This window comes from Lipophrys pholis (genome assembly GCF_963383615.2).
Source record: "Lipophrys pholis genome assembly, chromosome: 18".
NCBI lineage: Eukaryota > Metazoa > Chordata > Actinopteri > Blenniiformes > Blenniidae > Lipophrys > Lipophrys pholis.
In genome coordinates, this window is record NC_137646.1 from 13,687,953 (window position 1) to 13,701,748 (window position 13,796).

Here is a 13,796-nt window from a genome sequence, read left to right on the forward strand (position 1 = left end):
CTGTCTTTTCCGTCAAAATAGACATTGTTTTCAAAACGTTGCGATATAAATGAAAACATTTTACTGAAGGAAAACGTAAAAACGCTGCGTTTTCACCTGAAACACTGCCGCGTAAACGTCATGAACAACTAATGAAGTTGTTGGCAACTTCTAACTAAAACTAAAGTGCAAAATTGACTCCCTGACTGTGGACGTTTCTTTTAAATCTTTTATTGCACCGCTTTACAACAGGTGACTTTACACTGAATGGAAAAATAAAGACGTTTTAGAAAAGCAAACGTAGGCAGGGACTCACACCCAGGTAATCAGGTTTTCATTGCTTTTAGACAAAAGGTATAAATGTGTCTCTTTTCCATTTAAACCAAATGGCTTCAGTCACTTACATGTGAGTCTGCGTTCAATCGTACTTCAGCAGCACGTAATCAGGTATTGTTTCTGTCTGTGGGAACTTATGTTCTTGTACACTTCCCGGATGCAGGTACTATTGCACATTTCAGTCTTATCATTACACAACAAATGACTCCATGCATACAAACTATCCAAAACACTGTGTAGTTAGCTTTTGTAATTTTCTTTCTTTCTTTTTTTATTTTTGGTTAAACTGGAGGACGAGAGGGGCTGTATGACCGAATTACAAGTGTCAGGTTTCAGGTTGGAAAGTCCATTTTTTGTGTTTTTTATGGAAAAGAAAAGGCGCAGTCGGAGGGTGTGGCAGCATCTTATGTGGTTTATCCACCTCGAGCCCTCCAGGCTCATGTGAACGCAGCCCTTTCTCTATGATAATAAACTGCAGTAGGAGGGGGGAGTGATTGCTGGTTGGAGTTTTCTCTGAAGTTGTCCCACTCGTGGAAAGTCCAGCTGTCGCTTGTAAATCAAATGCTTGTTGTGTATTTGTTGCTTGCCGTTTGTTCCAGCCAGTCCACCTGTGGAATTGTGAGTGTTATTGTGTGTGAGTTGCAAATCACAGCTGAGTGACGGGACGTAACTCTGATGACATGAACTCCAAAGGTTCAGTCTGAGGTATTATTTATAAAAGCCTATGTTGCTGTAGAATGTGGTGAAAGCGTTATGTTACTGACCCTGCAACAAGTAAATGGATCCATTTAAAGGAATGCCGGTACACTCTGTCAAGCTTCTTCAAATGGCGACACGAGTTTAAAACGCACGCACACACACACACACACACACACACACACACACACACACACACACACACACACACACACACACACACACACACATTTGGGCCACGCTGAACAAATCATAGTAATGCCCGTTTAATCCAGACGGGAAGAGAGCTGCACCCATCTGCTGTGGCTAACCAGTTCAAGTTGGGGAGCAGTTAGTAGATTACTGAGGAGCAGGAGGGATTAAGAGATGAAAAGCAGTGTGACGATCGCCTCCGTTTGCATGCAAATCACCCATACAACTGAATATCTCATTTGTTTCACTGAGGGGGATTACATGTAAAAACTACTTCAGTACAAGTCCTGACTCCTCACACAGTGTGTGGGCATGCCCCAGACATGTGTTCACCCAGTATCTGTTTTATTGAATGAGTTTTCTACCAAAACCCAGATTATGATATCATAGCTAAGATGGTGGATTGCACTGTAATTCTAGTTTGAATCTTGAAATATGATTTACACAATGAACTTCTAAATGTTTCTCAATGTGTCAACTGAATGAATAATTGATGCAAAACAAAAATCGAGCATCTTAAAAATTGCAGCCGCTGTGAAAAACAAACTACATGTGAACCTCAGTTCGATCATAAGTCAAGAAAGACTTTACTGCTGTCACCATTTCCCGGACTCTCCTGATAAAGATGGGATTTCCCAACAGCGTGACTGAATGTCACGCACTGGAAGTTTCTGTATTTGCAGTGTGCATATCATAAGATGTGTGATTGTCTGACTGGTCTCAATATAGTGTTCGTGCACATTGTACCGATGCCAACTCGGTTCATCCGTACATCGAGCGTCTATACCTGTTTTATCCAGACTCCTGCCGCAGGGAGTTTTAGCCTGTTGGGGGGGGGTATGTAACACAACTGTGTTCATGTTGTGTTACTATTTTGTTCCTCTATCATCACATAAGCAAGCTGAGCTCATCAGATGATGGTTAATGCGATCGAGCGTCTGGTAAATTTGTTGTGACAAACAAGATACCCTGTGGTAAAAATACTTGATCCCACTCCAAACTCAAACACAAGACTGTCTGTCTGCACTTTGATATTTTCACCACCATACTCCAAATCAGTTTGTCTCCCTCTCTCCCCCACTCTGGTCGGGAGAGAAATGTGTCCTCCACCTTATCAGTCACCGCACCCTCGCCCCCTCCTCCTCGAAAAGGAAGTTGCCTCCGCGCGCCTTCTTGATGTTGTTTTTCGGGAATAGTTTGTCGTCTCTCCACAGATAGCAAGCCAAGATAATTCTCCGTCCTGGGTCAAGATTGCCTGCTGCCATTAGTGTCTTGTGATGAGCTGCGCTTGTTGTCGCAATGAAGCCTGTCAAGACATGTTTCACAGATTGATTAAATAAAGTTTCATGAAGCACATTTACTTTGCGTCAGCAGACTTTAGTTTTTCATCAAGAAATAGAAAAATGGGGACTCCTGCAGGCCTGGTGTTGTGTGCTCAGATGTTCTCACCTGGCTGCACTGAGCTATTTTGCCTCTGGGAGGTCAAGTCAAAAGGGCAAAAGGATACCCAAAGGGCTAAATCGGGCCGTTCTGTGTTCTAGGATTTTTGAGACCACGGTTATGGATGACTCAGCTCAGCACCGAGAATAGCTTCCAATTACTGCGTGACAGATTTTTATCTTTAGATGAAAGCACGCACATTTGGTTTTTGTGTGTCGCAGTCCTGCACTGTAGCATAAATTATACAAAAGCACTATTACGCTCAGGCCTGCTCGCATTAATTCTATATTTTTTGAAAGGTTCCTGGAGCGCAAGTAATCATACATTCTTATTGGCTGTCCGTAGGTGGTCTTTTTTAGTGTTTACAGTGATGGATAATGGAGTCCGACAAAAGCATGCTCAGAAATAAAACACTTGATTAGAAATAAAAAAAGCTTTACTTGCAGTCTCTGCATAACAGCAGAATGTACTCAAAATACAGCAAGAAGTAGTTTGTAAAATAGACTACTTCTTTCTCAGGTCCAAGTATGCGATTGTGCTGATCAGGCTACCCGAGGTTATATTATAAGTAAAACAATATTCTCCAACTCCCGATGCAAAATAAACTTCACCAAAGTATCGTATTGACAAAACGGCTCAACTTGACTCATGTACCACCATCTAAAAAGAAGCCGTGTTCTCTTTCCCATGCATGCAAATTCAAATTACCATGTTTACTTTGAAGCATACGAGTCGCTCTCAGGGGCTCAAGTTCCTGTATGGGTGCTTCCTGCCTTTTTTTTTTTCTTTTTTTTTTTGTATATGTTTAATAGCATAAGGTTGACGAAGCCTGAGTGAAGTGGGTGTGATTGCCAGAATTTACTCTGAGCCAATTATATCACGGCTCTAATTGCTTTAAAACACAATGACCACAACTCAATAAGTACAATTAAAGCACAAAGGAGAACAATATAAATGAGGCAATGAACCACCGCTGTGATAACTGAACAGTCTGATGTGTGCAGTAATAAAGGAGTGTAACAGCCGTGTCACATTTTCATGCAATTTCATAAAGCTGGTATTTGCAAATTCATGATGCCTTCAGATATTTGCAAAGATTTAAATACAACTATAAAACCGAAGAAACTAAGTACTGCTAAATCACAGAGGACCCGTTTCCACATAGCTTTCTTTTTTTTCTTTTCTTTTTCAGCTGAAAATGACTGTCGGGTTGCTTTGGAACTCACAGATGAAACAAGACAAACAAAATCCCTGTTGCTGTGCAGGCACCCTACTTCTAAGACCCAATTTCCGCTAACTAGATCATCGACATTGTGGGATTAATAAAGTATATTCAATCACTCAAGGACCTACAATGCTTGGTGCTTTAAAATGATAAAAGTTCAGTTCAAAAAACCAAATTAACTTATTTCTTTATTTTAGTCATTTCTGTTGTACTTTAAAATGCCTGAGAGACAAAAACGAAAAATGGTGCCCAAAGAATATGTAATGCAGTCCTTAAAATATTGAGTAGTCAACAATATCTCTTTATCCTTATCAACATTGTTACTCCAAGCCCAACAAACATGGGTTTTATGGCAATTTGATGCATTATTTTCTTTAAACGCTGTGATTTAGGGGGACTACTTCAGTTTAAATAGACAATCCAATGTTGATATTTTAAGCATGAAGGACGACACATAAAAGAATCAAGAAAAACAGCAGGTGTTGCTGTTTACCTGCATTTGTGCAGCCCTTTGCACGTGCATGTGAAACACCCTCTGATCATTTCTTTCGCTCCTTTGCCTTTTGTCCTTTCCCACTATTTTTTTCACGCGTTCACATACACGGACACACAACATGCCAATGGGATTGCCTCCTTTGTACCCTCGACGCGGCCGCGCATGTCCGAGACGTGTGGAAACGGAATAAAACAGGAGTAATCTGTCCGTAAACGTTGTGTCATTTTCATTAGTTACAGTAAAATTAAGTCCTAAGAACACAAGGTCGGTCGCTATGGGCAAGATTCTGACCGAGCCACCCGTGCTTCAAGAATAATAGTTGGTCTAAAAACAGTCAACATGCTGATTGTAGAGATTTGCCAGAAATGTGGAGGCACAGTACTGCGGCGGAGAAAAGAAGTGATGCCAGAATTTGGGGAAAGAAAAATCTTTTTCCTGGCACATGAGCTGAGTTGCTAACAGAAAACCCATATTGATAAGACGACCGATAGAGTGGTGACGCTGTAAAACCAAGCGCCCGAGTTCAACCGGTGGGCTCCTCAACTTTTAGTTTGATGGAATAAAAATCATATGGTCTCAATTTAGACAAACTGGTTATTTCTTCTCTTGTTCAAAGCGAAGCGAGAGTGCCCTGACTGGAAACAAAGGAGGGGGGGGGTGGCCGCTGTGGTTTTTACTCAGTGAGTGTGTGTGTGGGTTTTATTTATTTATTTATTTTTGTTCTTAGGGGGAATAATGAAGAGGGGGTTAATTCAACTGATTCCTTCATTCCACTGTGGCAGAGGTTATATGTATTGTCAGATGAGTTACCATGGCAACAGCTGCAGAGCGAGGAAATCTTTCTTTCCTCTTTTAAACCCCCCCCCCCCTCCCCCATCTCCTCCTCCTCCTCCTCTTTTCTTCTTCTTCTTCTTTTTTTTCTTTTTTTTGTCCAGTACCTTGTCAAATTTCTTCCTCCTCCTTCTCCCTCCCTCTCTTTCCCTTTCTCCAACTTGTACAGACATGGTTTGCGGAGTTTTGGGTGGGGAATGTTCAGGTATGCGTTTACACACACACACTCACACTTACACACACACACACACACACACACACACACACACACACATTTACACGCACACACAGATTTCGTCTGTGTGCTGCTGGTGGACTAGACTAGTGAACAATGAGTCTCAAAAAGAGACTTTCCTTCAAGCGGACTTGGATCTTAAACTCTGTAAGTAAACAGTGGCTCAGCAACCGAGCCTGCTCGAGACTCCCTTTGTTCAGTCAGCTGTTTTTCTCATTAATCTCCATTCTTTGTCGCTCGTCTCTCTTTTCCTCAGAACAGCTGTTTGAAGTGGCAGGGACTCGCGTGTGTTTTTGCGGGGTGCTTGAATCAGACCTAACTTGTGTAAAAGTTTAGGAGAGGCTTACTTATCAGACAGTGATGACGTTGCGAATAGCGTGACTTTTATCCGATTTGTGAGGGGAAGAGCATGCCGAAGCAAAAACCTCCGTCTTACGTCTTCTTTGTAAATATTAAAGATCCCTGAGAGGTGGGAACGGCTTACACTAACAAATGGATGAAGTTTGTTTTTCTTTCAATTGATTTAACACCGATGAAAGTGTGTTTTACTTGTGATGTCTCCGTTCATCCACACGAATCAGTTTCGATGTGATCATCTTCGTTCCTTCAGCATGTGGTGTCTAGAGATGTCAGACTGTGTGGCGTGGGGGGCTGTACCACAGCTAAAACTGGTAAAGCCTCTTCCAGCACTTTAGCCAAATCATGCTCTCTCTCTGTGTCTCTCTCTCTCTCTTCTTTTTTTTTTCTCTATCTCGGTGCCAGCATACTCACTGTGACTTCAGTTGTGACTTTGGCCATTTGGTTGACAGCTTAAAGTGGACAGCTTTCAGGGTCACTCCGGCAGCCATAGAGAATATGAGCTGTTTCTCCTTCAAAGAGAAGCTTGCAGTGTTGCAGAGCCACCCACCGTGGACCAGTTTGTCTGCAGAGGTGTCAACAGAGGAAGAGAGACGGGGTGATAATCTGCCTGGGTCATCACTTCGGGATCATTGAAGGAGGCTTTTACCCCCCCCCCTAGTTTCATACGTAGAAAGCGACTCATAACATCCTCCTGAACTTTGCCTGCTCTTTGTTTTTTCATCTTGATTTTAAGGAACCAAGTTGTAAGACAAGTGACTGGTTCCTCTCCAAACGTAGTTTTTCCCCCGATTGTAAGGATTTGCTATATGTTTTTGTTTTATATCGCTTGAACTCTGTGAATCTGAATTTTGGACAGAACAAGCTCGTCAGCTGAATATCTGTCATGGCATTTCTGTCGAATCAGTCATCGGTGAACACCATTACTCACCCGGATTGTGACTGTATTCAGTACGTGAACAGAATTTAAATGAAGTTGTATTCTTTTTGTCTCTTACTTGATGATCAGGATTTTGTCACATTTCCATTTGAATTTTCACATAGGTGAAGTGTGGTCGGGCAACCTAAATCATGTTTGTCTTCCGCATAAATCTCTCTGCCATGAGAGTAGTGAACAATGAGACGTTACATCAACTGAGTGTGTCAGAGCAGCAGGATTTATTGCAACTCTCCCACTCTTGTATCACCTAATATTTGGAACTCCTGTTCTTACACAAACTAGATTCATGAGATTTGTCATCTTCTCTTTGCAGTTTCAACCCCTGAAGCAGTGACAATAGTTAAAACACTTTCTTATTTCTCTGTTTAACCTGGAAACTTTTTGTTGGTGCCTGCCTTGGTATTTAAAATGAACCCCAGGATGCCAGCACTCCATGTATTTAAGGTTTGAGGTTTGGCTGTTTTTAGACCTGAAGGGACAGACAGATGGAGTGGGCGTCCGCTCTTTTCTCTTTCTTCTGTTTCGGCCTCATGTTGGGTCCTCATTCTACCCACCCATGATTACTGGGCACATGTGAGCCACCACAGAAGGGGGTGGCTTTCGGGTGTTGACGATTGGAGTGGACCCAGCAGCAGCAGCAGAAGCAGAGTTGTAAAGCGGCTGCAGCAGACAATTAGTGGTTTAGTGGTGCGTGTCTGATAAAGCTTTTTACATGTGGTCTCTCCGAAAAGGGAGCTGAGCTTCATGTCCGCGCATATATGACTCATCCAGTGTGTTTCAAGTTAACACAACGAAATATGGATATCAGTGATTTTTCTGCAAAGTCGAACAACTTCCTGCAGTTGTGACTCTACAACTTGTCATTATGCAATGGCAATAAAGTGCAAAAGTATGTACTGTTCAAGACAGGCAATCACAGCCTTGTTTCGACATATTACCAGCCTTGAGTATTCACACTTTGAGGCGGCAGCTCAGAAAACACTCTTCTGGAAATAGGCTCTCCTTTTCAGATGAATCCTCCAACGCAGCAATTTTTTTTTTTTTGTAGTGTTCTTGGACCGAACCCTAAGATATGCTTCACGTGTATCCTCCCCCTGCATTTGAATAGATTTCTGACAACAGCTCCACAATTTGGGAATTAAACCTCTCCTTTTATTAGCTTCACCAAAATTAGGGTTTACCAAAGCCGAGGCAGTGATTTCACATTGAAGTACTGCCAAGTAAATATTGTTGATCCATGGTACAAACAGACATGAATTGTGTTGTATTGAGCTTTATCCGTTGGCTGTGTCTACACCCACTTAAGGCTGCAAGTAAGGGATGTTTTCGTGTCGCTAATCTACAGATTTTCAAATGGCTGAGCAGTGGCCAGCACAAAATCTCAAAGCTAAGGAGGCATCTTAAGCGCCAACAAAAGCACGGACTACTTTGGAGTGACTCAAAGGCTTTAATCATTTGTCATTTCAAATGAATTTTCAAGGAAAACAACTTGTAGGCTTTTGCAGCTCTACAACTGGTGATGGATTGCTGAATTTTTTTTCTAATCCTTTCCTTGATTCGTCTACTTCCGAATAAATTGTCTTGTTTCTTAAGGGAGCTGGTGACGACCCCTCAAGTTGCCAGTGTGACTACCATTTCAGGAATGTACATATTCAGGCATGCAAATGTGTGACTGGAGGTAATATAAAGTGAAGGTGGAGGTGTAAACAGCTGTGTGTGTGGTAGAGGCCAGGGGGGTCCACCCACTTGCAAATGAATGGATCTGGTTTACGGTCCCTTAGACCCAGCCCTTCTTCCAGAAGCATACACACCAGAAGGATACACACCAGAAGGATACACACCTCAGAGGGTTATGCCTGAAGAAAGTCATCATTCAGTGTCTTTTCTCAGCACAAGCAGTCATGAGGGCAGCCTCTCACTCATGTCTGTCTCTCTTTTCTTCCAGTCTGCTGCTTCCTCAGATGGTGGTGAGTACAATTCATTTAATATTCCTTTAAACATTGTTGCTTCAGGAAAACAAAGCCTACACATGATGCTCCGAAGTACCAAAGAACGACAAGCAATGCTGTTGTTGTTTATCTCTCATCTTAAAACTAAAGTTTATAACTATTTTTCCTTTCCACTAACATTGTGAAAGTCTTTGGTCTCATCCAACTTTCCGTCTTTTGTCTATTTTTTTGGAGTGTCTGTTTTTATTTGTTAATTTCTGCTCCACCCTGCGCACAGCACTTTGTAGTTGGCCAACATAATGGCCTTGTAAAAAGTCTTTTAGTGAGGATGATGTAGAGTCTGAAGGCAGAATGCTTCATTAACAAAGGATGCTTGTTGAGTGTGTTTTGGGTTACAGTCAGAGGCCGGTCTGTGTGCTGTCTGCCCTTCCCTTTCACAGCACTTTTAACAGGCTGACTGAGGCTGCGGTGAGCGGCGCAGCTCGTCTCCTTTCACTGCTGATGTCGATCAGACGTACGCAGCTATTTGCTTTCTAAGGCCGTCTCATTAACTGAGCGGCAATCGGTGTGGTAAACAAGGGATCCCGGAGCCACGGCTCTAATACAATGAACCGAGGACAAACAAATGGCTTTTCAGCAAACTTTACACAGGCTCACCCAGTGACACGTGGAAGCAGATGTTTCAGCATCAGATTGATTGAAAAGATTCAGTTCATGTATGAGTCGAAGGTCATACAGAGGCTGCTTGAGTCACAACCTGGCAGTGATATCATGTACTATTTACAGAGCTTTGATTTCACATGTCCGCGGTGTGACGACACCTGTTTGTGAGTCTGATTGATGAATACCTCATTCAACTTCCCCCATGTTAGCTGGTAAAGGTAAAGCTGTGCTAATACCAGTTGCCCATGCCAACCCGTCGACTCTCTCCAGAATGACAACGACTGTAACTAATCCCACTGTGACCCTTTTGTGTTTTGCTTTTACTGTGCGCTCCGTGCTCGGTCTGCCTGCAGCTCTAAAGTGGCCATCTGCTGCCATGATAGCAGGTACTGTGTAGGAACAGCACCACCAGCTCCTCCATCGTCACCCTCTCCTTTCTTCCCTGTGTCTCCTTTAAACAACTCTTTCTTTTCTCTTCATCCCGCTGGCTCTATAGGCTGCTCCTCTCTCTCAAACATCTGTTGTTCCACTTTGTAGGATGAAATTAGATTACACAATCTGCCTGAATGTATTGCTCCGAGCTTTGACACTCGTGTATATATATATATATATATATATATTCACTAATCGAAGGTGCAGCAGCAGTCGAGATAATCCACTTTTAAACTCTCATAGTCATGGTACGACACAATCCCTGTTTGGTTTTTCATTAGGCTACCTAAAATGATCAAGTTTTTTTTCTTAACTACTTAACATTTGATCATGTTAAGTAGTAAGACTTATTCCGCTTGCGAATAGTATTTTCCCTTTGCTTGCAATTGCAAGCCAAATTCTCTCTAAAGAAAAAAAGTAAAAGAACGTAACAACATGATATAATGTGGGGAGTCATGGATATATACACATACACATGCTTTATCATTCAAGGGTTCTAAAGTTAAAGTCCAGCCTGTGTGGTTTTCCATTTTCGATCCATCTTCCTCAACTTGATCTGTGGTTGATGTATGCTGTTATATCCTCTAGTGATTTAACTCTTTTTTTTTTTTTTTTTTTTTACTTTTTGATATTATCCTCCAAAATAATGATGGACACAACCAAGTCACACTGCAACCTCCTGAATTATTTGTGACAGTAACACAAACTACTATACCATCACAGTAGTCACAACACAATGCCGAGTACAATAAAAACACCCTTTGTTCTTTTAACCCCTCCAGGACTCCAGCAGATTGATATGTTAATAGTTAGCTGGCAGTGTTTGTTTCTCCTGGATAGAAACACTCCTGTTGTTTTGTAGTGAGAGTTTTAGATTGATGTAGGTTATCTAGTAACCATATCAACCAAATGAAACTCAAAAGGCTTGATTCGTCAGGTCTTAGTCCACGTTTCTGTTTATTGGTTGTGTGTCTTTTAGAACATTGCAATTAACATTTTTCTGCTCCTTGTCACACCTTTTATTCACACTTGCTCAACTCAGCAGAAAGTGTTATTGTGTCTCTTGTTGAATAAGTGAGAATGCACACAGGAGTAGTGACTCCAGCATTCCCTTCCGGCTTGAATTAACCTTTCACACCAGGGCTTTGTAACCTCTGCTTTCTGCTCTCCTGTCTTGCAGACTATAGTGGGATACAGTTGCAGGGATGCTGCAGCCAGAGCAGCCTAAACAGTAATGGAAGTCTTCCTGGAGCGGGAAGCCATCGTGGGCTTCCAGAGCAGCGTGTGGCCAGCTGGGCCGCCTGCTTCGAGCGTCTCCTTCAGGATCCTGTGGGCGTGCGTTACTTTTCGGTGAGCCGGAGGAAAAAAGTTTGACTTGATTGAACCTTTTCAGTGCTTATTGGAAGTGTTGTGAAGCTTCTCTGTGTCCTGTTTAGTCAGTAAAGCAAAGTAAACACTTTTACTGTTTGGGATATTTTACAAGCTCCCGATTTGAATTCCTGCACATTATTTAGCAAGACCAGGGGTGTCAAACACATTTTATTTCAGACTGGTAAAGTCGTGCCATAATAAAATCATGAAAAATTTACTTTGTAATGGTAAACAGTAATATGTGTCCCCATAGCCTGTGTAGGAGGCCCCAGAAGTGAAGAAAGTCTGTCATCTGCCTCACTTGCTCATACAAGCAATTCAGAGATTTTCCTGTCATATCCTCCCACAGGTAGATGACCTCCGCCCTCTAAAATTAAAAGCTACCGTAACTCATTAGCATTTAAAGGTACAGGCACAGAAACAGCCTGTTCTCTGTAGAGCTTACGAGAGGGACTTTTAGGGCGTTTTCACATGAGCACTATTTCATCCCACGTGTCTCATAGACGTGGCATAATGAGGAAGAAGTAGTGAGGAAGCCTTCATTGATATATGGTCTGAAGCTTATATTGCGGTTGCTCGTGGCGAGCCGCGAGCCACTCGCCACTAGCCACTAGCCACTAGCAACTAGCCGGCTCAAGGGGTGGGATTTCAGTCTGGAAAAAATCAATGAGCCGGTTTCTACTTCTTCATGCTTTTCTTCCTCTCTGGTCAGTGTTTGTTTCAGGTGATAGCGCCCCCAAACAAGCAGCTATTTTTATTGCGTGAATTGTCCAGACGGTTTGTTTGCAACGATCTCGGGATTTCAGTGTAGTGTTGTGTCCACTATTCTTAAGAACCTTGTTTAAAAATAATCTGTTTTCCTTGAAAGTTTTACAACTTGCTCGGTGGTTTGGCCGGATTGGATCCTCTTGTGGGCCGCTTTTGGCCCACGGGCCTTATGTTCGACACCTCCTGAGGTAGAGGAACTGAAATATCTCGATCGATCGATTCAATAGCTTTCACTACACTTGAAGTTATGAGCGAAACAAGGTTGAGATGTTTTGGTCCTGAGCTGCCAGGCGAGAAAAGAACGAAGGAAGGACAGTGAGGAGGTTCATGGACGCAGCGAAGAAGGATATGCAGATGATTTGGTGTGAGACGGAAGGTGTTGGAAGTGCACGATCCACTGCGACAACCTCTAAATTGCACAACAGACGTGAACATTTTGCATTATCTCAAATATTTGGGAACTTGAGAGTGAGAACACGCTGACAAACTAGTAACACACCCAACTAGCAGGAGTCATCTTGTGATCGTCACCATGCGTGCAACACATCCATTAGAAGTGAAGGTATTAAAAACACCTTTAAAGTTTATTTTGTCATTATTGTTTAGAATTTCTTTAGAAAAACGCTTCCGTTGAATTGACTTCCACTTTCAATAATACTGCGTCATGTTACCATGAATGTGTGTCGTGTTGATGAGGCTGCTGTGTGACTGGACTGTCGTGAAAGTCCTGTTTGCCACTCTCATTAATTATGAAGGCACAAAACTTTATTTTTCCTCCCTGCTTTCAGACAGTTTGGGAATTTATTCACACATCACAAACATTCTAGGAGTCCCGGTTATGGTCACGCCATAGGTCAGAATTAAAGGGTTAATCGTAGAATGTTGTCTTTGAACTTATATAATCTAAAAATATAGTCACATATAAAGTTACAGCTGGTTTCAGTTCAAAGGCATTTGTCAATACTCAACCTTAGTGAGTAAAGGCTTTTTTTTGTGTGTGTGTTATCATGTACTACTTCCACCCACACCAAAGATGCGTCCTTGAATTTAGCCCACAACACCTTCACAAAGCTCAGCATTACGTCCTGGCATCCCAGAACCACCTCCCTCCTCACCTTCCCTCAACACTGTGCGAGCTGCTCTCGCCTACGCCATCCTGCGCCTACACTTGTTACATTACACCCAACTTTTCTTTTCCTCACGACTGGGGAGATGAGAAAACGCTCACCACTTACAGATCACACACACACACAAAAAAAAACAACCTCTTGTGCTGTGTGTTTCCACAGGAATTTCTCAAGAAAGAATTCAGTGAGGAGAATATCTTGTTCTGGCAGGCCTGTGAATACTTCAGTCATGTCCCTGCAACTGATAAAAAACAGGTACGTCCAACGTGTGCAGCTATAGACACACACAGATTGTGAATTGTGGAATATCGTCTTCTACCAACTACTGTCCATGTGCCCATGATCGTTTTCAAACACTTGCCTCACAGCGAGAGGATCACCAGTTCATGTGAGGTTGGGGTTTTTCTCTGGGCTTTCAAACTGGGAGCACCGGTTTCCTCCAACCCTGGAGGCCAAAGATTCATGTGGGGTCACAAAGCCCTCTTGAATTTAAGGGGTATAACATTGTTAAAAAAAAAATAAAAAAAATAGGTGAGTCTGCATTTAATTAATTTATGTCTCAAAACTACTAATTTTAACTGGGTCACCAAGGTTTACAGTGGTAAAGATTTGAGTCCCTCAAGAAAAAGTGAAAAACATGCAGTTGAGGTGAATCGTCTGCATTCTCCATCAATGTAAATGCGTGTTAAATACCCTGTGAACCCCCCCCCCCCCCCCCCCCCCCTCAAAAACTTGAGTTAACTGTGGACCATCTCGCCA

At 42.4% G+C, this 13,796-nt stretch overlaps 1 protein-coding gene across 4 annotated transcripts in view; it reads left to right on the forward strand.

Annotated features, from left to right (window-relative positions):
* The window catches only part of rgs12a (regulator of G protein signaling 12a), a gene marked incomplete at its 5' end in the record, with an annotated part of 42,250 nt that overhangs the window by 11,923 nt on the left and 16,531 nt on the right, over nucleotides 1-13,796 (forward strand). For 3 of the 4 annotated variants that reach the window (XM_080486410.1, XM_080486409.1, XM_080486412.1), the window contains 3 exons: nucleotides 8,673-8,694; nucleotides 10,952-11,121; nucleotides 13,200-13,292. In XM_080486410.1, the coding sequence (XP_080342536.1) occupies nucleotides 8,673-8,694; nucleotides 10,952-11,121; nucleotides 13,200-13,292 (285 nt within the window). Of the gene's footprint in view, nucleotides 1-5,456; nucleotides 5,578-8,672; nucleotides 8,695-10,951; nucleotides 11,122-13,199; nucleotides 13,293-13,796 lie in introns of those variants that run through there. The other variant, XM_080486411.1, reaches the window with a different exon arrangement.